The sequence below is a fragment of the Podarcis melisellensis genome (genome assembly GCF_964234715.1).
Source record: "Podarcis melisellensis genome assembly, chromosome: 1".
In the NCBI taxonomy this organism is placed as follows: domain Eukaryota; kingdom Metazoa; phylum Chordata; class Lepidosauria; order Squamata; family Lacertidae; genus Podarcis; species Podarcis melisellensis.
This window is the reverse complement of record NC_138528.1, coordinates 93,194,521-93,215,947: the sequence shown is the minus strand read 5'-3', so window position 1 is coordinate 93,215,947 and position 21,427 is coordinate 93,194,521. Positions and strand designations below refer to the sequence as shown.

Here is a 21,427-nt window from a genome sequence, read left to right as displayed (position 1 = left end):
GAGGCTGGTTACCATTGCCACCCTACTGTTTTGATGCCTGACTGCTACTGCAGGCTCTATTGCTAACTCCTGGGTTTGACTGTGTTCCTTGAACCTGCTACCTCAACTTGGCTCAGTTTGATCTCCTGACCCTTAGACCAGTTGCATCTCAGCCAATGGCCTGCCCCTCTGATGAATGACACCCAACTGTGCCAAATCTACTCCAGCCACACTCTCACAAAAGCTGTTCACACTTGTAAGGCTGTCATCTATTTTACTTGAATAAATGCAACACAGGCAAAATTCACCACAAGTATTTTCCAGCAATCCATCACAATCTAGAATAAGATGCACCTGTTGGTTTCGGCATGTTATGCAGCAAAGAGTTTCATGCAGGGGGGAATATGGCAGCCCTATTTGTCCTGGTGTCTGTGGCAGAATTCATATGTACTTGCAGTGGCAAGAGTCACTTCTTCTTGGTGCAATCCATACAGTGTCCCATCCTTGATATACGCTTCCTTCATACACAAAATTGTGGAACTGTGTAAGATCACATCTGGGAAGCGCCGTGAACGGGCTCCGAGACAACTGTTCCACTATAACTCCACTCAGTTAAGCAATCAAATAGTAGCAGTACCTGGAAAAGGCACACATCTCCTGAATTAAGATTCTGAGGTGTACTTATTACATGTGTGAGAGTCTCTAGCCTCAGGCAGGAGTGATGTGCAAGAAAGCTTATCTTCACCAGAAAAGGTCACTCCACCTTAGGAAAGGAATTCTCTTATCCTGCAATAAATCTACAGACAGGTCAAATGAAATACAGTAGTAGCCAGAACCATAAATAACCAATCTTCACTATTGTAGGCATCCACTGGTAATTGTTTTTGCATGACAGATTTCTTTAAATGGATTTAATTTGTCAATCAATTAAACCTACAGCCCTAGTTTTTCTTTTAAAAGGGGGAATACTGAACAGTTGTCCTTGGGGTGGGATAATACTGTAAAGAAACTGTAAAGAGCTGCACAAGTAATGGAGAACAATTATCCAATTGGTAGTTGCTCTTTATTATTCTGATGAATTTACAAATACAGCACAATGCAGTTTTGTGTCACATTATACAACTTACTTTGATTTCTATTTCTATTTTATTATAAACATTTTAAGCTTGCTATTTTATTTCATTTTTCCAGGCAGGGCCCTTAGGAGTTTTAACAACAGCTGGCCAAGCAGCAATTATGCTTGTGAAGATGCTGATGTGATGAAGGAAAAGCTACCATACTTCTCTCAAGGGGTCTGCCAAGGGGGGGGGGGGGAAGGAAAAAAAAAAGAGCCGGCTACAGCACTGCTGTTAGCTATGTTTTAAATATAGATACCATTGCTAACTTTTACTTTTAGCAAACAATTAATGGTCCAACGATAGACCACTATGTGCAAAGGAGCGTATTCTGTTGCATCCAAATCCAGGTAAAAATATACACAGAATAGCAAACACTTAAGTCTGAAAACAGAAGACCAGTTATAAATCTAACCCGCTATTTCCCTGCGCAGCAATTTAAATTTGCAGTGTAGGCATGGCTCAGAAAATGCGACAGGACCCAAACGCAGAAACAACCCCTCTTTCCTACTTGGTTTGAAGCATATCTGTCTAATAATAATAATGATGATGATGATGATGATGATGGAAGAATTGACTGGAACTTCTTCTCTCTCCACACTCAAGCAAGCAAACCAACTCGCAACCCAAATTTATTAGGAAGCGCACAAAGCTCAATCCTTGCATATTGTGAGGCGCCCACCCCCCCACTTCTCGTCGTCGGTCTGGGAGGCAGCCGGCAGCACCCACCACCACCCCGCTGCCCGGTCTCCCGGTCCCGGCGGCCTCTCGGGCCCCGGACTTCCCTGCAGCCTCCGCGGCTCGGCGGAAGCGGCTTTGCCCCGAGTCAGGTGTCGTCGTCGTCGTCGGCAAGGCGAGCCCGCTGCCGGGTTAGAGAAGACGCGGGAGGCGGAGACTAGCAAGCAGGCAGGGGAGGGAGAAGATGGCGGAGGCAGAGTGAGTAGAGAGCTCGGCGTGCCTGCGGCGGGGCGGGCGGAGAGGGAGCGGGACTCGGCCGCGGCGGGGCTGCAGCCGGCCAGCGGGGAGGGCGCTTCGGAGGGGATGCAGCAGCGGCAGCAGAGGGGGCGGGGGGCTCCCATATATCTATATGTCTATCTATACCTAATAGGCAGCTGCCTTCCCCGCGCCCCTCCTGCCTCTCCTGGTTTATGGTGACGGAGTTGAGTGGCTCCTGACGCCTGCCAGTCAGAGGGAGACAGACAGACAGACCGACAGTCAGCCTTAGGGGTGATTCTCATGCCACCCCCGTCTAGACAGCGCTACTTTTGTAAAGGGTGCTTGCTGCTCCTTGCCCTCCTGTCAAGCCGGAGAGAACGACACATGTTTTCGCAGAGAGAGTTGTAGGGTTGGGAGGGGGGACCCCAAGGGTCATCTAGTCCAACCCCCTGCAAGCAGCTGAATCGCCAGGTCGAGAACCAAGACAAGGCTCAGGGAATCTGTCCTTTTTCCAGACACACACACCCCCCGACACCTCTTCCTCTAACCAGCCAAACCTGAACTTGGGACAGCCCAAATTGGCTGGTTCAAAGACCATCCGGTTCAGGAAGTAGCTTGTCTACATCAAAGCCAGGAATGAAGGTTTCTTCTTGCCTGCTGTTTGTATTTATATCCCACCGTTGCGCATAAAAGGAAGCGCAAGGCGAAATTATGTCGTTTTGCCAATCTTCCTCTGCCTGCCCAAATTTCATCCCGTCCCCACCCAGGGAAGTCCATGCCTGAGAGGAGGTTTGAACCTGGTCCTAGCTCAGTGCTCCCAGCTAACCACAACACAATGTCCACCAGATTGCATCCTGCAGTAGACGTCATCCCTTTAGGACAATACACTTCATCAGGTCACTGACTACGTCACAGAAGGCAAAACAGGGAGTGGATGTAGTGTGGGTTTTAGTATTCAGGCGCTTTCTTTGTTTTCTGGTTTTTTGATGCAACAAATTTTCTGCTTTTTGAAAAGGTATCTTCACCCCCCGCCCAAACACACACACTTATTCTAGTGTCATTTCTTCAAGGATCTTGAAGATATATAATTATGTACAAGGTTTATATCAAGTTCTTATCAATTCCATCTAAGAATAAAGTGAGGTGGGGGAGAGTTGGTTGGTTTTTTTATTAACTTGAGGGATTTAAAAGCAACGTCAATCTGCAACACCAGCGGCAGTAGAAACATCTTCAAGTCCTTCCTGCGTGTATGTAGATTGTTCCTGTCTCTGGGTTGGCCCGCAGTGTTAGGCACTTTCTGTTTGTCCATCACTATGTCTCTTGCGTTCCAACCATGCCTTACTAGGTGAGGTAAGCTACCACATGGCTATGTGTCCTCTCTGGAACTCACCAAACTGAGTTGTACCATCACCAACTTTCTTGAGAGGTTGTAGAAGCATGGTAACGGCAATTTCATTGAAGTGTTTACCTACAGATAGCTGTCCATGCAAGTCGATCTGTGCATTTGTTTTGAATCTGCTATTATGTGGTCAATGGCTCTATAAATGGGATCCACTAAATCTGCTTGCAGTGCCCCTGTAATGTACACTGAGAACAAGATAGTCACTAGGCTCCTTCCCAAAGGCCCTAGGAAACCTCACCAGGAAGAGAAAACACCCTGCATAGTGCTTCCTGGCATGGCAGCCACAAATAATGGTTGAAATAACAAGCCAAACAAAAATAAGCGGACTCATATTTGTGAGTCTAGTTATTGTGGTACTGTACAAAGGAGGTTTGTGTGTTGTTCATACAGAATGCAATTTAAAATCATTTCATTTAAAATCAATAGGAAATCTGCTATATAGATATATTGTCATTTAGGATATTTGCTCCCCATCGTTTCAGAATAATTTGGAATAGTTTGGGTTTTTTAATGTATTTTTTATTAGTTTTTATCATTTTAATTAACATTCATACAAGAGAACTTCACACCTTATACAATATTTTTTGGACTTCCGTCAAGACCTCTGATGATTTTCCGTTCTTATCCCTTATTATGCATTTCTTAATTTCATATTACCTTTAATTATCTTTAACTAATAATTCTCCTCATTATCTTTTTTGCAATGTTTCAAATAATTCACCTTACAAAACTTCTTGCAAACCTACTAGCGTAATCTGTTCATCACAATTACTTTTCAAATAATCCATAAATTTACTCCAGTCTTCTGAGAATCTCTGGTCCTGCAGGTTTCAAATCCTTCCTGTTAGTTTATCTAATTCTGCATAGTCCCATCAATTTCATCCTCCATTCTTCTTTCATTGGTAATTCTTCTTGCTTCCAGTTTTGTGCCAAGGAATAATTTGTAAACATGTACTATAGTATTCTGCATTCCAGACTGAGTATTTATTTTGAAAATGCCTTCGTTTTTCAAGGCCACTGATGGTGCAATGCCTTCGCAAGGGAGCTTTGCAAGAGTTGCTTCAATGCAGGAGATCTTTTCTTACCTTGCTTTATGTGCTACTCAACCATAAATTTGTGCGATACTAGTGCATTGCTCAAGAAGGGTTAATATAGTTAAGTATTGTAATAGTTAATAGTTGAGTTGCCTTTAGTCTCATTTTTGAGAAAGTGATTTATAAATTAAAGGTATCTCGGGGTGCAGCTACAATTCAGTTTCTGTGAATTCCAGTGTGAACTAGCCTGGTCTATATTTCCTTGCAGCTTGGACTAATTATCCTTTGGAGTTTGTATTTCTCCAAATTTTGTGTTGTAGTTCTTGGCTCAGCAACAACAAACCAATTGAGTTATTTTAGGATAAAACATGTTTAGAAATGCACACAGTGAGATAAAATATGTTAAGTTAATACAAATACGTTTGGCAGATTGTTTAAAAGCAAATAGCATTTTAAAGCAGGAATGAGTTTGTGAATGAAATAGGCAGGACATAGACAAATTTGCCCTTCCCTGGTCCATAAAACCTTCCATATGCATGTGGAGAGGATCTCTGCAAGTGCACCCAAGCCCTCTTTTCCCTCCTTGCTCTGCACCCTTTACTAGTTGCACTTTCATGGTGCCGTATGTGCTGCTGCTTAGCCAGCCATTCTCTGTGATGAGAGCTCTTCCTCTGCATCACATTCCGTTATCTGATGGCCTGCTTTTATATAGGGCCCTGGCATGTAGGCTACTCACACAAAATAGAAGAATACCTCTTGCTGGCATTATGGAGAGGACCAGATCAGAAGATAGCTCTTATGTGAGGGTGATTATACCTAGCACAGTGGCAAGTTGAGAGTTGGTAAGGAGGTGGGCATCACAGAAAACAGGACCCCACATATAGCCACAAAAGGTCTTGTCTGGACACTAGTCTTCACATAGAAATCTCTTGAACTGTTGTAAATACATTATTGTGTCCCCTATCCCCCGTCAAATGTAAGACCGTTCCATTTTATATGTAAAAGAAGTGAAAAATGACTGACAGCCTTGTCATGTCTGCTTTAGGGGATTTGCAAAAAATTGTTGGTGGGGAATGAACACTTGGCTTAGCTTTCAGTTTAGGAGGAGCAGGCAAAAACATTTTTATTTATACAGGCCTCTGGCCTGCAAGCTGCCTTGAAAACATATTTGAATTAGTTTTAACTGATTTGGTGTTTTAATTTTTTGGGTGGACTGATGTAGCTGCCCTTGGATCTTTTAAAAAAACTTTGTATTTTATAGCTGTTTTGTGGTCTTTTTCTATCTATATTGGGGACAGTGCCGTCAGACCAAGGCATTGCCCACTGATTTATGTCATTGACGCATGGTCCCAGAACTAGTTACAGGTAGGTAGCTGTGTTGGTCTGCCGTAGTCAAAACAAAATGAAAAAATTCCTTCGAGTAGCACCTTAAAGACCAACTACGTTTGTTATTGGTATGAGCTTTCGTGTGCATGCACACTTCTTTAGATACAAGAAGTGTACATGCACATGAAAGCTCATACCAATAACAAACATAGTTGGTCTCTAAGGTGCTACTGGAAGGATTTTTTTTTTATTTGGTCTTAGAACTGTGCTTGATGTCTTGACTACAAACCCAGAACAAGGTTCTGGACGCAGGTTTCAAACATTAGAGGACCTTCCAAAACCCAATAGTAGAGTCTGAAAACTCTATTTCCTGCTTTGTAGCAAAACACTGTAATGTACCTGCAGTTGCCTAGATCAGTAGGCAACTTGACTGTTGAACTGTGAAGAGAACTGCAAATGATAGGGAACTACTGTAGGAAGTCTGCACAGAGATGGCAATTAACCAAAAGTGAGATCTGATGGTCACCAGAGCAAAGAATGTTATGACAAGGTCATTCTGGACCAAAGGAAAGCTTAGGCTGCATAAATTGCAGAGTTGGAAGTGGGGAAATCAGCCTTCAAAACAAAGCAAAAACCACCCATATGATCACATAACTAAGGCATACTTCTATGCCTTCTACATCAAGTACTGTACTCAAGAAAATTCCACACTCCTCACCAGCTCTCCTACACACCCTCTGGATCAGACTGGCAGAATTCCTTTTTCAGACACCTCTTTTTCCAACCTGTCAATCAAATATCTTGTTCTACATGGATCCGGTCTCACATTCGTGTATAACAAGTATTTTGACTGACAGCTTAGTCACCTGGAACGTTAAAGGGAGGGGAAAACCCTCCCCCAGAAGCGTTGTTTTGCACATTCTGAAGCTGCCAACCGTTTGCCTCTTTTGATAGCGCTTATTCTTAAGCAAGTGGAGATGTAGCAGCAAGAGACTGTGTGTTTCTTCTACGCCACCTCTTATTCAGCAGATTCTCGGAGCACACAGAACTGCCTGCAGGTGTGGACTACTGCTGCTGGCCTGCACTTCTGCACCCAACAAATTGCCAACTGAGAATAGTAAAAAATAAAAAATAAGGAAGTTGCAATCACTTTTCAACCCCCTTCCACAAAGGTAGTCTAGCAAGGTTCTGTACAGCCCTCATATTTATGGGACCGCCTTTCCTGGTATGCCCCGCAGAGGACCTTAAGGTCCATGAATAATCATAGTTTAGAGGTCCCGGGCCCTAAGGAAGTCAGATTATCCTCCACCAGGGCCAGGGACTTCTCAGTGATGGCTCCAACTTGGTGGAATGCTCTCTCCCATGAGACCAGGGCCCTGCAGGATTTAACTTCCTTCTGCAGGGCCTGTAAGACGGCGCCTGGCTTTCAATTTGAACTCAGCCTGATCTATTCCCCTTCCTTCCCTCCCCATCCCCTTTTTATGAAGATTACCTGTTCTGGGATCCCACAGCTAATTCTCCCCTGGTCTCCTCGCTGGCCCAAATAGGACTAATTTAGCCAGCTAGTCCTAGTGATCATCTAATGTTTATTGGATGGATTTCCCCCCCTAAATTAATTTTTGAGTTCTGAATTTACTGTCATTCACGTTTTATACTGTATTTTATGCTGTTTTTTGTTGCATCAATTAAGTGTTTTCAATTTGTTGTTAGCCACCCTGAGCCCAGTTTTCTGAACTGGGAAGGGCAGGATATAAATAAAATATTATTATTATTATTATTATTATTATTATTATTATTATTATTATATGGAATGCTTTGGGATCCCTTTGCACCAGATACGCAGGTGGGAAGCAATAGGTGGTGGTGGATCTTTGCCCACAACTAGTGTGCAGGTTCTGAAAGAATGCATCAATTGTCAACACAGCACCCATGCTTTCAGTGGTCCAGCTTTTGGTGGCAATATTTTGGATTTTGAAGAGTTTGTGGTGAGTTGGATGAAAAGCCTTGAGGGAGGGCAGATGGCTAAGACACTGGGGGCAAGATGTAGAAAAGGGCACAAGAAGAAATGCTTTTTGAAGGCTTAGGTTGTGAGTTCAGAGTAAGAGTTGATTGTGTGGCTTGGCTGAAGCTTCTGTGGGTGACTTCTGCTTCTCCGAGCAAAGCAAACCATTGAATGGAGTTAAGCTTGGAAACTCTGCAAAAACTTGAAAGGTCTGCCTGTACATGCAGCACACCTCACAATGGAGCTAAAGACACCACCTGCACAGCGAGTTCTGTTTTCTGAACGATGCTATCTAAACAAGGATAACTTAAACATTGAGTCATCCCCTACGTAACCAACTGATCACTGTGCCCTTCCATGGAGGGCATCTTGCAGGTACCACTCTATCAAAGAGGCTCATTTCAGAACTGGGCCAGAATTAGGGTGGTAGCATCTCCCCTTTGGAACATATCTATGTCTGCTACATATCAGAGAGGCAACTCCCCTGTTGTCATTCAGTGAGTGCTAAAGACATTCCTGTTTCAGCAAGCCTTCAAAATAGAGATCTTTACCTCTGTATCAGATTTAAAACTTCCACGTGCTGCTGTTGTTTTAAAATATATGTGTTCATTTGGTTTTTATCTATGTAGCCATTTTATATAAGTTTTTATTATGCTGTGAATCACTTTGGGATGCCTCGTGGGAAGCGACTCATAGATGAAATAAGCAATAATAACATAATAATTCTGAGCACCAAAGGGTTGGGTTGACTGTTTCGTTTCCTGTCCTGCTTGTCAGCACCTACCTGGCTCCTGTCGGAAATAGGATGTTTGAATTGATATCTCTTTAGTCTGATCTGGGAAGACAGCTCTCCTATTCCTATGAAATGCTTCAGGTATACATGCACACTCGCTGAAAGGCTCCCTTTTTCTCTTCTACCACACAGAGGACCAGCTTTGGAGTTACGCAAGTTTGCCCAGCCAGGTTACTGATTTCAAAGCGTACCTTAGTCATTTTCTCTGCATGTTCTGCTCTTCTGGCGCGGGGCTAAGTGTGTGAAGAACTGTTGTGCAAGCACCCCTTGAGCTCACCTGACTGTAGCACTTTGTGTCTTAATAAAACCTGTTTCAGAAATTGAGAACACCTTTAAAGGTCCCTTTACTGAATGATGTTTTTGTGGGGAGAGGAGAGGCACACAGCAACACCAGAAATGGCTCAGATGGTAGAGCCTGAGATTCCTAATCTCAGGGTAAGGGGCTTGAGCCCCACACTGGGCGAAAGATTCCTTCATTCCAGGGGTTGGACTAGATGGCCCTGGAGGTCCACTTCTAACTCTACAATTCTATGAAAAGCACCTCTTCTAGAAATCACAGAACCATGGAATTTCAGAGTTGGAATGGACCCTGACGATCACCTAGTCCATCCCCAGCAATGCAGTAATATGCAGCTGTCCCATACGGGGATTGAACCTGCAACCATGTAACTACAGTGGTACCTCGGGTTACATATGCTTCAGGTTACAGACTCCGCTAACCCAGAAATAGTGCTTCAGGTTAAGAACTTTGCTTCAGGATGAGAACTGACATCGTGCTCCGGCGGCACGGCAGCAGCGGGAGGCCCCATTAACTAAAGTGGTGCTTCAGGTTAAGAACAGTTTCAGGTTAAGAACGGACCTCCGGAACGAATTAAGTACTTAACCTGAGGTACCACTGTATCAGCACCATGCTTTAACCAGCTGAGCTATTCAGGTCTGAATCTTGTAGTAAAGTACACCAGGCCCTGCCTACCAATACTTTCTTCCTACCTCCGGTACTACCTAATAATGGGTGTGTTTCCATTCTTTTGTTTGCATATTGATCTAACCAAGTCAATTACTGAAGTTGTCATCATTCAGTCGTCAGGCACACAAGGATAATTCCATTGACCTCTAAGGAGTCACACTGCTGCGTCTTCTTTCCCCATCAAAGCAACACCCTAGCCATTATGCTATCTGTGCAGCTACTCTGATTCTATTCCTGATAAGTTCAACTTAAAGCTAGGCTCTGCAGTTTATTATGCAATCGCTAATCACTTACTATCACAGCAATTTGTGGAATCACCTCTTTGGGAGGTTGCCACATCGACTTGGTATGTTTAAGTTTGTGGTAACATGATGTGTGCCAGGCTTTGGCTAAAAGGAAAACAAAAGAAAAGAAAACAGGCTATGCTACTTCGGTGATTCACCACTACCCCATGAATGTTTGGCTGCCTATGATATTCCATGTTCAGTTCTCAGCTTTTGGGGAGATGGGCCTTGAATCTTTCAGCAATAGAGACCAAAAGTCCTAGTATCAGTTTTGTCAAGATTACCGTATTTTTTGCTCTATAAGGCTCACTTTTTCCCTCCTAAAAAGTAAGTGCGTCTTATGGAGCAAATGCAGGCTGCGCAGCTATCCCAGAAGCCAGAACAGCAAGAGGGATTGCTGCTTTCACTGTGCAGCGATCCCTCTTGCTGTTCTGGCTTCTGAGATTCAGAATATTTTTTTTCTTGTTTTCCTCCTCCAAAAACTAGGTGTGTCTTGTGGTCTGGTGCGTCTTATAGAGCGAAAAATACGGTAAATAATTCCTGAAGCAGTGATGATGAACCAGAAAGTTTAGTAAAAATCATTTCATTTCCATTTTGTTTTCTGCAACTTTCTATTCAGATGGTGGTTATGGGTGTTACTCAACCAAGTCTTACATAGAGTAGACCCATTGAAATAAATGAGCATGGGTAAGTTAGGTCCATGGGTGTCAATAGGTCTACTCTGAATAAAATCTGGATGCATATGACCCCAGGATTTAAAGCTTTTATTCACAAATGAGGAGTAGAATTTTATAGTACTAAAATAAATGAAAGCTGGGAATTCTTGCCAATTACGCTGATTATCTGGGTGTTGATTTTTTCATATAGAAAAGAACCTCCTTATGCGTGTTTTAAGGTGATGCTACATTTATCTTTATATCAGCAACTTATTATTTTTTTTAGCAGAACCTATATTTTCAGTTGAGCAGTGGGCACCTATGGACTTATTCCCATGTGAGTAGCCACATTGCCAAAGTGCTCTTTTAACCCACTCCTCCCCACTGTGAATAGTGACAAAAAAGCCTTTCTTGCTCACACACATTAGTGTGCATTCATTGCAGAACCTGATTCCTCTGTATTTTAGTGGACAGCTGAGACAAGCACCAAGAGCGGCTGTGCTTGTTTTCTACTCAGAAGCATCTTTGGAATGGGTTGAATCCACCGGCCACTTATTCCCTGTACAGTAGCTCTCCAAAGGTGCACAAGGATTGAAAGCTGCAGAAACTGGCTAGTAGAAGTCCTCGTGAGTTAATGCCATGCTGCAGCAGCCTTCTTCAAAGATTATATATGAGTGCGTTCCATAATTATATTGTTTGTTTGTTTTGTTTTGCACAGGATTTGGAGTATACCCTGAATTAAGAAAAATAGTATTGCTTCAAGCTTCTTGGTCATCCTCCCTTCTCTCCCAACATATGCGTTGCATTTTGCTGTAAGTACAGGCGGCCATGGCAGATGACGATGATACGCAGCCATCCATCCCAAAGAAGTGCGGTCCGTACATTTCCTCGGTGACCAGCCACAGCCTGAACTTGATGATCCGCGGGATAGTCCTCTTTTTAATTGGTGTCTTTCTTGCTCTAGTATTAAACTTGCTACAAATTCAGAGAAACGTCACCTTGTTCCCACCAGATGTGATCACCAGCGTCTTCTCTTCGGCTTGGTGGGTACCGCTTTGCTGTGGAACAGCATCAGGTATGTCGGAACAAATGCGGCCGGAGAGAAACCTTATTAGGGGAGACATCATGGGCTTGATTCAGTCCGCAGAAGCACCATTTGGCATTGCCTCCTCCTTTCCTCCAAGACACCTGTGGACATGAACCAGGCAAGGGTCGTAAAGAGGAACGTGAGGTCTGGGTGCACCTTTTGTATCTATGCACTTCCTTGTCACCTCTGCTCAGCCATGAAGAATGAGGTGGACAGAGAGTCACAGATGTGGGAGGTGCATCATGTAGCCCTGACATAGGAACCTAATGTGCTGAGAACTCATGCGTGCGCATCGGAGGATATGCAGATGCTGGATTCATGCAACTGTGCAACCCAGTTACAGCTCCCCCTCTTGCTGCTAGTAGGGATTAGCTTGCTGGGATGTCTTAGATTCTGGCAGAGGAAAGCGTGCCAGGCATTCTCCATTCGTCATTGCTTCTCATGACCCAATCTGGGCATGGCATCCCAGGGCCGCATTTACATATAAGCTAAACAAGCTATAGCTTAGGGCCCTACTCTCTTGGGGCCCCCAGAGAAATTTAAAGGGGGGGGGACTGGATGTACGTTTCCAAAATATAAGATAAAAAACAAAAAATAAAACCTGCATACAGCAACAGTGTTTTGTGTTGTGTAGGTTCCTATGATGTAAGTAATGGGCCCTGCCTGCTAGCCTGCTCCCTCAAATCTCACTGGTTTGCTCAGTTCTATATATAGGGTGCCTACATTCTGCATGGACTGGTTGCATGGCAACATGTGCAAATGGCTTTAGATACCTATTGGGCCCATAAATTACCATATAGCATACATTCAACACCAAAAACAGTGACAATTTGTTGTTGACAAAGGGCAGCTGGGCATATAAAGGGCCCCATTACCTTCAGTAGCCGAAGGCCTCATCAAACCTAAATCTGGCCCTGCATCAACCACATGACTGGCCCTAGGCAGAGAGGGAGGCCTAGCTAATCTGGACCAGGGCTGGTCGGAGGGGACGCCAACACTTTGCTTCAGCTACAGTCCCAGTCAGGATTGCACCTCCCCTCCTCTGGCTGCAGTTTAGAAAAGAAAAAGCAGTCATGGGCAGCCAGTTTGCATTCAGTGATCCAACTTCATTTTTTTATATAAAAAAAATCTGATTTCAATTTCCATTTGGTGGTCCAAATTTATTTATTTTGAAAATCTGATTTATGGTAGAAATGTTTTTAAATTTTGCAAGGCAATGCTGATCTTAAGTAAGTAGCATGATCTGCTGAATTCTTTTGATTGAGCGGAATTTCTGTAAGCCAGACTGCTGGTGGGGGCTGATGAGAGTTATAGCCCAAAACATCTGGAGAACCCCAGGTTGGGTAAGGCTTCTGTAGTACAATGGCATCTAGATTCTGTGGCAGGGTAGGGTACATATCTTTCCAGTCTCCCTACCACTGATTCAGCCAATACTTTAATGAATTCCGTTGCTGCATAAGATCTTTTTATCAGCGGAAGCCTCTTGGCAGTGGAGTCAGGGGGCAGCACTAGGGGAAGGTTCTATTGTAAGTAAACCTCCCATAATATGCCAATATTTTCCTGAGGTGCTGCTTGTCAGATTCTGATACAGGTCAATAAACCGATCTATTGTCTAGGAAACAGGTTTTTGTTGTTGCTGCTGAAGATAATCTTCAAGGCTACGTATCTTGCATTATCTAATTACTTTCCTTTTGTACCTTTTCATGGAATTAATACACCACAGATTTTACAGAGGATTCAGATTTGAAAGGAATTGTCTGTGTAAATTGTCTGAATGTGTTGGTTTTCTTTTCTCGGGGGCATGTGTGTGCGCGCTTGGAATATTTTGGTCACAGTTAGAGACTCGTTTTATCTCTAAACTGCCTGCCTGTCATCTTTCCTTTTTATTTATTTATTTTTTGCCCACCTGAAATCCTTGAGTATTTTACCGTACCATTTGCTTCATTTTTATTTTACACCTAGATTGGCAATTCTAGACACAAGCATTTGCTTGGCTTGATTGTCTTTTGCCATCCTTCTCCACCCTGGTCCCTCTGGAGGTTTAGAGTACAGCTCCCAGCATCCCGCACTGTTGTTGTTTGCTTTCATTAGCCACTTTCCCCACAAAGGTGACTCGAAGCAACTTGCAAAAATGGTACAAACATTAAAACCGGGTACAGTGGTACCTCGGGTCACAAACACTTCAGGTTACAAACTCTTTGGGTTACAAACTCCACTAACCCAGAAATAGTACCTCGGGTTGCGAACTTTGCCCCAGGATGAGAACGGAAATCGCGCTGGCAGCAGTGGGAGGCCCCATTAGCGAAAGCGCACCCCAGGTTAAGAATGGTTTCGGGTTAAGAACGGACTTCCGGAACGAATTAAGTTCGTAACCCAAGGTACCACTGTATTAGGAACCCAAACAGAATGAGAACCTAAAAACACATCCCTATATAGGTCTCAAACACCCCACCCCACTAAAAGAGGCCACAGATAGCTGATACTCTCCAAATTAAGGGGCTAAAGCCTGGGTTCAAAGAGATGTTTTTGTCTGGTGCCTGAAAATACATAGTGGTGGTGCCAGGCATGCCTTCTGGGGGAGAGTTTCACAAGTAGGATGCTGTCAGTCAAAAGGCTTGCTTTCATGTTTCCACCCTTCCAGTTACAGATAGGTAGCCGTGTTGGTCTGCCATAGTCAAAACAAAAAAATTCCTTCCAGTAGCACCTTAAAGACCAACTAAGTTAGTTCTTGGTATGAGCTTTCGTGTGCATGCACACTTCTTCAGATACACTGAAACAGAAGTTACCAGACCCTTCTATATAGTGAGAAGGTGGGCAGGGGTATTACTCAGAAGGGTGGTGGGAATGGAAAGAGAAGCTGCTGAATTGCAACTTATTACCAAACTTAAAACCATGGAGAGACCTGGTCTGAACAAAGACATTGGATTCTTATCTCATTATACATGACAAAGCCATTTTTCACCTTCTCACCCCTTGCTTTTTCCTGTAAGACCTATTGCAGTCGTTAAGAGTCGTCAACAGGCTCATCACAGCTATCTGCCAATCACCCATTCCCACCACCCTTCTGAGTAATACCCTCCCCACCTTCTCACTATATAGAAGGGTCTGGTGACTTCTGTTTCAGTGTATCTGAAGAAGTGTGCATGCACACGAAAGCTCATACCAAGAACTAACTTAGTTGGTCTTTAAGGTGCTACTGGAAGGAATTTTTTTGTTTCCACCCTCTGCACCTCTCTCAGTGGGTGCACATGGAGAAGGGCCTCAGGTGATGAACACAGTCTTGACTTGGTTCATGTGGGGACAGGTGGTCTTTGAGAGTGAGCTGCATGAGGCTTCACAGGTCAAAACCAGCACATTGGTTTCCCACATTGCCTGGGGCTAATGGAAGTTCTAGTCCAAAGCATCTGGAGGGCATTCAACAAGGCTGAAGGCAAGGGCAGTGGCAGAAATTTGTTTGCTAGCGTGTTTTCATCTGCGGGAAGTTATAAAAAAATATGTCGTTTCGTAAAATTAACTAGTAATGTAATGAATGGTTACCAGTATGATATCAGCCAATTTAGGGAGCGTCAGCGAATGGCAAATTTGGCAGAAGTCATAATTGTTCCTTTCGCCTTTTGTTGTTGTCATTTACAGCTGTGATTGGGTTATTGTACCCCTGCATGGATCGACACCTGGGAGAGCCACACAAATTTAAGAGGGAATGGTCCAGTGTGATGCGGTGTGTAGCAGTCTTTGTTGGTATAAATCATGCCAGTGCTGTATCCTTCTCTATGGTAATGAAGTTGGCAGCCGCATCCAAACTTTTTTCTAGGAGGCCAAGAGCTAAACAACAGCTGCCCCGCTCACTTCACTGGGATTGCACGCCTGGTGTACTCCCCGACGTGGCAGTGAATTTACTAGTTGCCCTTCCATTGTTAACTCACGGTGATTTACAACAGTTTCAAGCTACATGTTTAAAATAACTTAATAAACACAATAAAAAATCCAGTGTGGCTGAAGAAAGCTTGGCCATAAAACAGCAGCAAGAAGCAATAAAGTATTAAGAAATAACATTCTCGTGGCACAAGAGTTCACACTAATGACAGGGTGCATGTAAACTTTTAAGCAAGGTGGCTATCCCAAGGAAGGCACTTTTGCAAGCCAACACGCACTCATGAGTATTTGCATACCTACTAAACAAGCATTTGAAACATCATGCCTTTGGTCTAGTCCTAAGAGTGCTGCAAATGGTCAGCTAGGGACGTTCCAGTTAGAGCTAATTTTCGGAAAGCTGTTCAGTGTCAGGAAAATCAGAGTTGTGTTATGCTTACTGGCAATCCCTTTGAGGCAAAATCCCAAAACAATTAGTCAGTGTTCCGCTGATCTTCCGAAACTGTTCCTTAACGACGCTCACAGAAAGTGGATTTTGCCAACAACATCCAGTTGTCCCTCACACTTGCTGCACTTTCAATTGGGCTGTGGTGGACGTTTGATCGATCTCGAAGTGGCTTCGGCCTGGGAATAGGAATTGCATTTCTTGCCACATTGGTGACTCAGCTTCTCGTCTACAATGGAGTTTATCAGTAAGTGTTTTCTCTTCAGTATGGCGATTGTAATGCTAGGATATTAGAAGAGGTATCAGGGGTTGGTGCCGATGAAATACTAAAAACTATTCCGACTCCTTGCCCAGCGTGCATCAATCCCATCAGAATGGATGGTGTGCAAGATTGCACCAGAGGTGCAGGGATTTGCATGGGCCTGTCCTTTCGGCTTTGGGACTGTGTGCTTCTACACCTGCCTGCTCTGTTTTAAAAGAAGAAATAGGGGAGAGGTGTTCAAGCAGCAGGACCACAAGCAGGACCCCACACTTGGGTTCCCAACCTTGCAGCAGATGTCTGCCCTCTTCCCAGCTTACAAGGCCAAGGGAAAAGCTTTGGGGTGTTTTGGCAGCTGCATTGCCAATGACCTATGAGCAGCTTAGCCATAGCACCTAGGGCCAAAACAACAACCCTATTGCTACCTTTCCAATCTCAAACTTGGAACTAGGGAAGGAAGCCTGGCGTTACATGGAGGTGCAGCATGGGGTCAGGGGCCTGGCTTCAAGCTTTTGCTTGACTTCCAGTGCCCGATTCTGACATTGTGGGCTGGGTCTAAGGTGCCATGCTGATTCCAATGGAAGATCTGCCATCAGCTCTGCTGGGCAAGGGCTGGTGTCCCAGCCACTGCAGCACAGTGCTGCTTATGGGTCTTTTTGCAAAGCTTCAATGCACAGTGAGCAGGCTGTGCCTCGTTTTTCAGAAACGGGACTGTGTCGGATGCATTAGTACAAGCTGTTACTTGTACCAGTGCAGTCTTGAGCCCAGGCGACAGCGTCAGAGTGTCGGAGGTTTCCTGTTTCTTTGTGCATTCTTTCATGCCTAACCATGACTCTTTATCTCTCTCTAGATACACATCTCCTGACTTCCTTTATGTGCGTTCCTGGTTACCCTGTATATTTTTTGCTGGTGGAATAACTATGGGGAACATTGGCAGGCAGCTGGCAATGGTAAGTTAGTCTGTCAGTGCTGGGATTATTTGCAGCATACTTAATTTTGTCTACCTTTAGATGTGTGAGCCATCCTTTGCTGGCCACATCCAGATAACTGTGCTTCTGTTCAGGAAGCTCAACATACAGCAGTACTTGTGCTTTCCAACCCTGCCACTTAACTACACTCACTATTCAGTTCACAGTGCCTTGTAGGATAAAACCCAGGATGTACCTGATGTTGTTTGTGCATGAGCAGAACTCCCACTTGCATAATGGGACTTCACCTTCTCAGCTACCCCTGTAAACCTACCCCACAACATGCCCTCTAAACCTGCTCTGGATGGCTGGGAGACCTAGAGAAGTTTGGTAGGGGGTGGGAAAGCTGCAGAGCACATGACAGCATCATGAAGTCTTGCTGTGTAAGTGGAAGTCCGTTCAACACAACGTTGGATTCAACCTGCAGATTGTAGGAATAAGGCGGAAAGCTGGGCTCCCAGAAAATTTACCATGCTGAGCTCCACTCATTTGCATCTCTTGTTCTCAATTTCTACAGTGCATCCTTTATTGTGTGTGTGTGTGTGTGTGTGTGTGTGTGTGTGTGTGTGTGATGGAGACACTTGCCACTTAATTTATGTGTTTTTATTTTGTAGTATGAATGCAAGGTTATTGCAGAAAAGTCTCATCAGGACTGAAAAAGAGCAAAGCATACCTTTCTCAAGGAGGATGAATGACAGACCTGGAAGAACTGGCACCAAGGAGTACTTTATAGTGTTTTCAAAACAGTCGTTGCCCTCTCTTGTGTCTTCTTCTGCTCTCACTCGCTGTCCCCCTTGGCCTGTTCCACCTGCAAAAGACACTTTTTACTGCAATCTGTGATTGCTACATCTGTAATTCACTTGAAAATCCCAGCATCTTGGTATCTGATCAGTGTGAAATTCTGCTGGAATGCAACATGCTGGACAAGTTGTTGGTTTTTAGATAGAAGCCTTTACTTTATAAAGTAAGCTAGTCTTGCCATATACCATCCTCTCATTTGCATTATGTTCCTGTGCCAAACCAAACTCTCTCTCTCTCTCTCAGTTGCATTCCTTTTTTTACCTTCCCCTTGACAACTTGGGGGATTAAATGTTATTAGAGTGTTTCTATTTTATTATTCATGCCAGAGTGATGTAAAGGTGGCCTGAAAAGGCATTGAGGACAGTAAATCACAAATATAATTCAAGGCTGTGACTTCACTTGTCCCTACCCCACCCCACCCAAAAAATCAACAGGTTAGTTGTATGTCAGGTACAGTTATACACAACCAACTTGTTCTGTGTCATGGGTTGATTGTATATTGGATGTAAAACCAACCTGGACCATTCTGCATACGTACAGGTGAGGCTTCTGCTGCAGTCATGTTGTCTGTGCCTGCCATGTTCCTTTGTAAATAGGTGCATTCTGTTGTAGGACCCTTCATGCAACACTAGCAGTAAACACTGCTGCGAGTGCAGACATGGCTGACATGGAGTGATGCTACTGAGACCACCTGAAAATAAGTCATCTGTGGATGATAGATCTGCTGTGGAAATAGGAAAACCAGAACTTCTTTAAATTCAGTGAGATCAGCCTCTGTTTACTTGTTGGAAGTTTCACTTGCACTATATGCATAAGTGTGGATTCTCACATGCATTCTGATGATAGAAGACACAATCTGCTGTGAACTTCTCCTATGCGTGCCCCATTGAAAAGAATGGATGAGTGGATAATTGTATGCTACAGCAAACGTGAAAGGATCCCAGTAGTTCAGGGATTGGGAGCCCCTTACCCTTCAGGTGTTGTTGGACTCCAGCTTCCATCAGCCCCAGCTAGCATAGACAGTGGTCAGGGATGATGGAATTTGTAGTCCAACAACATCTGGCAGGCCAGAGGTTTCCCATCCCTGCATTAGATTGTGCTTGGTTAAACAGACTCGAAGAAGGCCAGAGTATGATGTGACCTTGACACACTCTTATTAGAGGTGTCCATTGAGGTTGGGGTGTGGCAGGAGGGAGAAATGCCTTACTTGTAATGAAGCCCTAAAGTTGTTGATTCTAAGTAAAAAGCATAAGTTGAATCTGTTCTAAACTTGACCAGTTTCATTCCTTCTATTGTCATTCATTTAGCTTTAGAGAGCTGCTTATATTCTTTTAAAGAACATTTTCTTTTTAAAAGAAATATTCTGTAAAAGGTTTTTTTTAGAAAATGTGTTACAGTGACTCGAAAGGGCTTGGTCCAAAGAACTGATGTGTTTAGACAAAATGTTTTATTTTTCTTTAATAATGTATATTGTTGTGTTCATTAAAAAAATTGTGGAACAGACAAACTAAGCAGCGTTTTTAAGGCTTGCATGCTAATATATGAAGAATATGCAATGAAAGCTTGGGACAAAAAGATGTCGGAAGGAAAATGTGCAATCAATAAGACTTAAAGAAAAGAAAAAGCGCAAAAGCAAATAATATGCAAAATATCAGTAGCTGAGACTTCCCACTTGGTGTTGTAGCTTCCCACCGCTGCACTGAAATGTTTCCTGTGTCGTCCTATGGACTTAATGTTACGGAGAAAGCACTTACGCCTTAGTGTATCTCCTTATATGCCCTTCCCCACACTGAAATGCAAACACTTAGTGTATATTTATATGATTTAATTTTGAAGCATTTCCTTGAATGGTACAAATGTCACTTGGGATTGTGGAGATATTTTAAAATTAAGTCAACAGAGAGCTTAGTATTCCAGCATAACTTGCAAGTGCATCCGTGATCCTGCTGATTAATATTTATGGGTCAACCCAACTATTTAAAGTGTTTGTTAAAATTGTGGCATGAGTATATTTTGAAGGCTTAAATCTGGCAGTTTGGCCCTTGGAAAACAATAGATTAAATTAGGCAACAGACCAGTAAGATGTGTGGAGCTTTTTACGTGAACTGTACAAGAGATCTCTTACTTAGAAGTTTCTAGTCATTGCTTGTATTCTCCAGGGCCTTCCCACAGACAGGTGAGCTTGGAGCATATCAGCAGAGAGCTAGTAGTTATCAAGGAGATCACCTTCTGTTTCACATGTATAGTCTAGGGCAACTCTTGTTGGGAGTAGATGGTCTTGGGAGGATAGCAGGTCTCTTGTTCCCACAGTTGTTGCTTTTAAATCTAGTTGACACGAAATGTGAAAAGAATTATGAAGGCACGAAGAGCAATTGTGTGGTACCTCAGTTGACAATATGGCATGCAATAGCTAAAAAAGATGGCTGTTCATGGCTATGTTAATCGAATGTTATGAATACCACTGTATTCTGTAACGGACTCTGCAAACTTTGGAGGACTTAACAGATTTGCCACTTACAAATCTTTCTTGCTTTTGTGCCACGTGTTCTTTTCACCCAGCTGTAACAAGGGAGAAAAACCGGTTTTCATCCACCTTGCTGAAAAATTTCCAATGTGGTGTTAAATCTTACATACATCTTCATATATTTATCTCATCCTTTGTATATTAACATGAACATGGAGAATAAAACCTTTTGTATATCGTAACTACTCACCAGGCATCCTTGTATACAAGGCCTTGCACTGTTTGTCAGCCAGTGATAGATAATACATGGTCAGTTTGAAAATGCCACTTGGAATAAGTTCAGTGACTCTTCCATGTCTTTAAGCCAGTGATGCAAAGTCACCCCAAAGTCATTCTTGTGGACTACTGCTTTTCTGTTGATGAGTAGCTTTTCGTTTAACAAAACATGTGTTGATTTTTATGTACCTACTAGCCAGTACTAGAATTTTGGGAGGAGAGGTTTGTAATGGGAATGCCTTAATTACAGTGGTGGGAAGAAGCAGCTACTGTATAATGTGTAATTATAATATTAGACTGTCTTCAAAATGTTCTGTAGAGGATGACTAAGATATATTTTAGATACAACTTTATAAGCACTATAAACTCTTCACTAGTTTTGAATTGTAAAGGTTGACGATGTTTACTTCAAATTGCTGTTAAAAGCAAAACATGTATTAAATATAATTACAGCCTCGTTGAACCAGTTTCTTTTTCATTTTTCAAGAAGCAATAATTGATAATTATCCTGTTTCAAAGATCAAATTAGAATGCTGGCTGTTGGAGCGCCTTAATGGTTATGGAACACCCGTGGAAATGCTACAAGGAAACAAGCCCGTTAATACACATAAATCAGAAATTGCCATGAGTCAAGATGATTGCAGCACGATGGGCCCTTTTAAGATCCAAACCCTTCCAACTATGGTGAGGGCAGTGGAGGTGAGATAATTAAGTGAAGAAACAAAACTAACTTAACAAAAAGGTACATTGAAAAGGGAAGAAT

General features: G+C 43.2%; 1 protein-coding gene across 3 annotated transcripts; it reads left to right on the top strand.

Moving 5' to 3' along the window:
• Window positions 1-1,874: 1,874 nt before the first annotated feature.
• On the top strand, window positions 1,875-21,127 carry INSIG2 (insulin induced gene 2). Of its 3 annotated transcripts, XM_081922090.1 has the most exons (7): window positions 1,891-2,030; window positions 11,213-11,306; window positions 11,459-11,569; window positions 15,215-15,339; window positions 15,977-16,143; window positions 17,006-17,105; window positions 17,738-21,127. In XM_081922090.1, exons 4-7 carry the CDS (start codon window positions 15,241-15,243, stop codon window positions 17,777-17,779), a joined length of 408 nt encoding a protein of 135 aa, XP_081778216.1. In that variant the 5' UTR covers window positions 1,891-2,030; window positions 11,213-11,306; window positions 11,459-11,569; window positions 15,215-15,240; the 3' UTR covers window positions 17,780-21,127. The 3 variants fall into 3 exon arrangements, with proteins under 3 accessions (XP_081778215.1, XP_081778216.1, XP_081778217.1); XM_081922089.1 differs by having other exon boundaries at window positions 1,875-2,030; window positions 11,213-11,569; XM_081922091.1 differs by lacking the exon at window positions 11,213-11,306.
• Window positions 21,128-21,427: the final 300 nt, after the last annotated feature.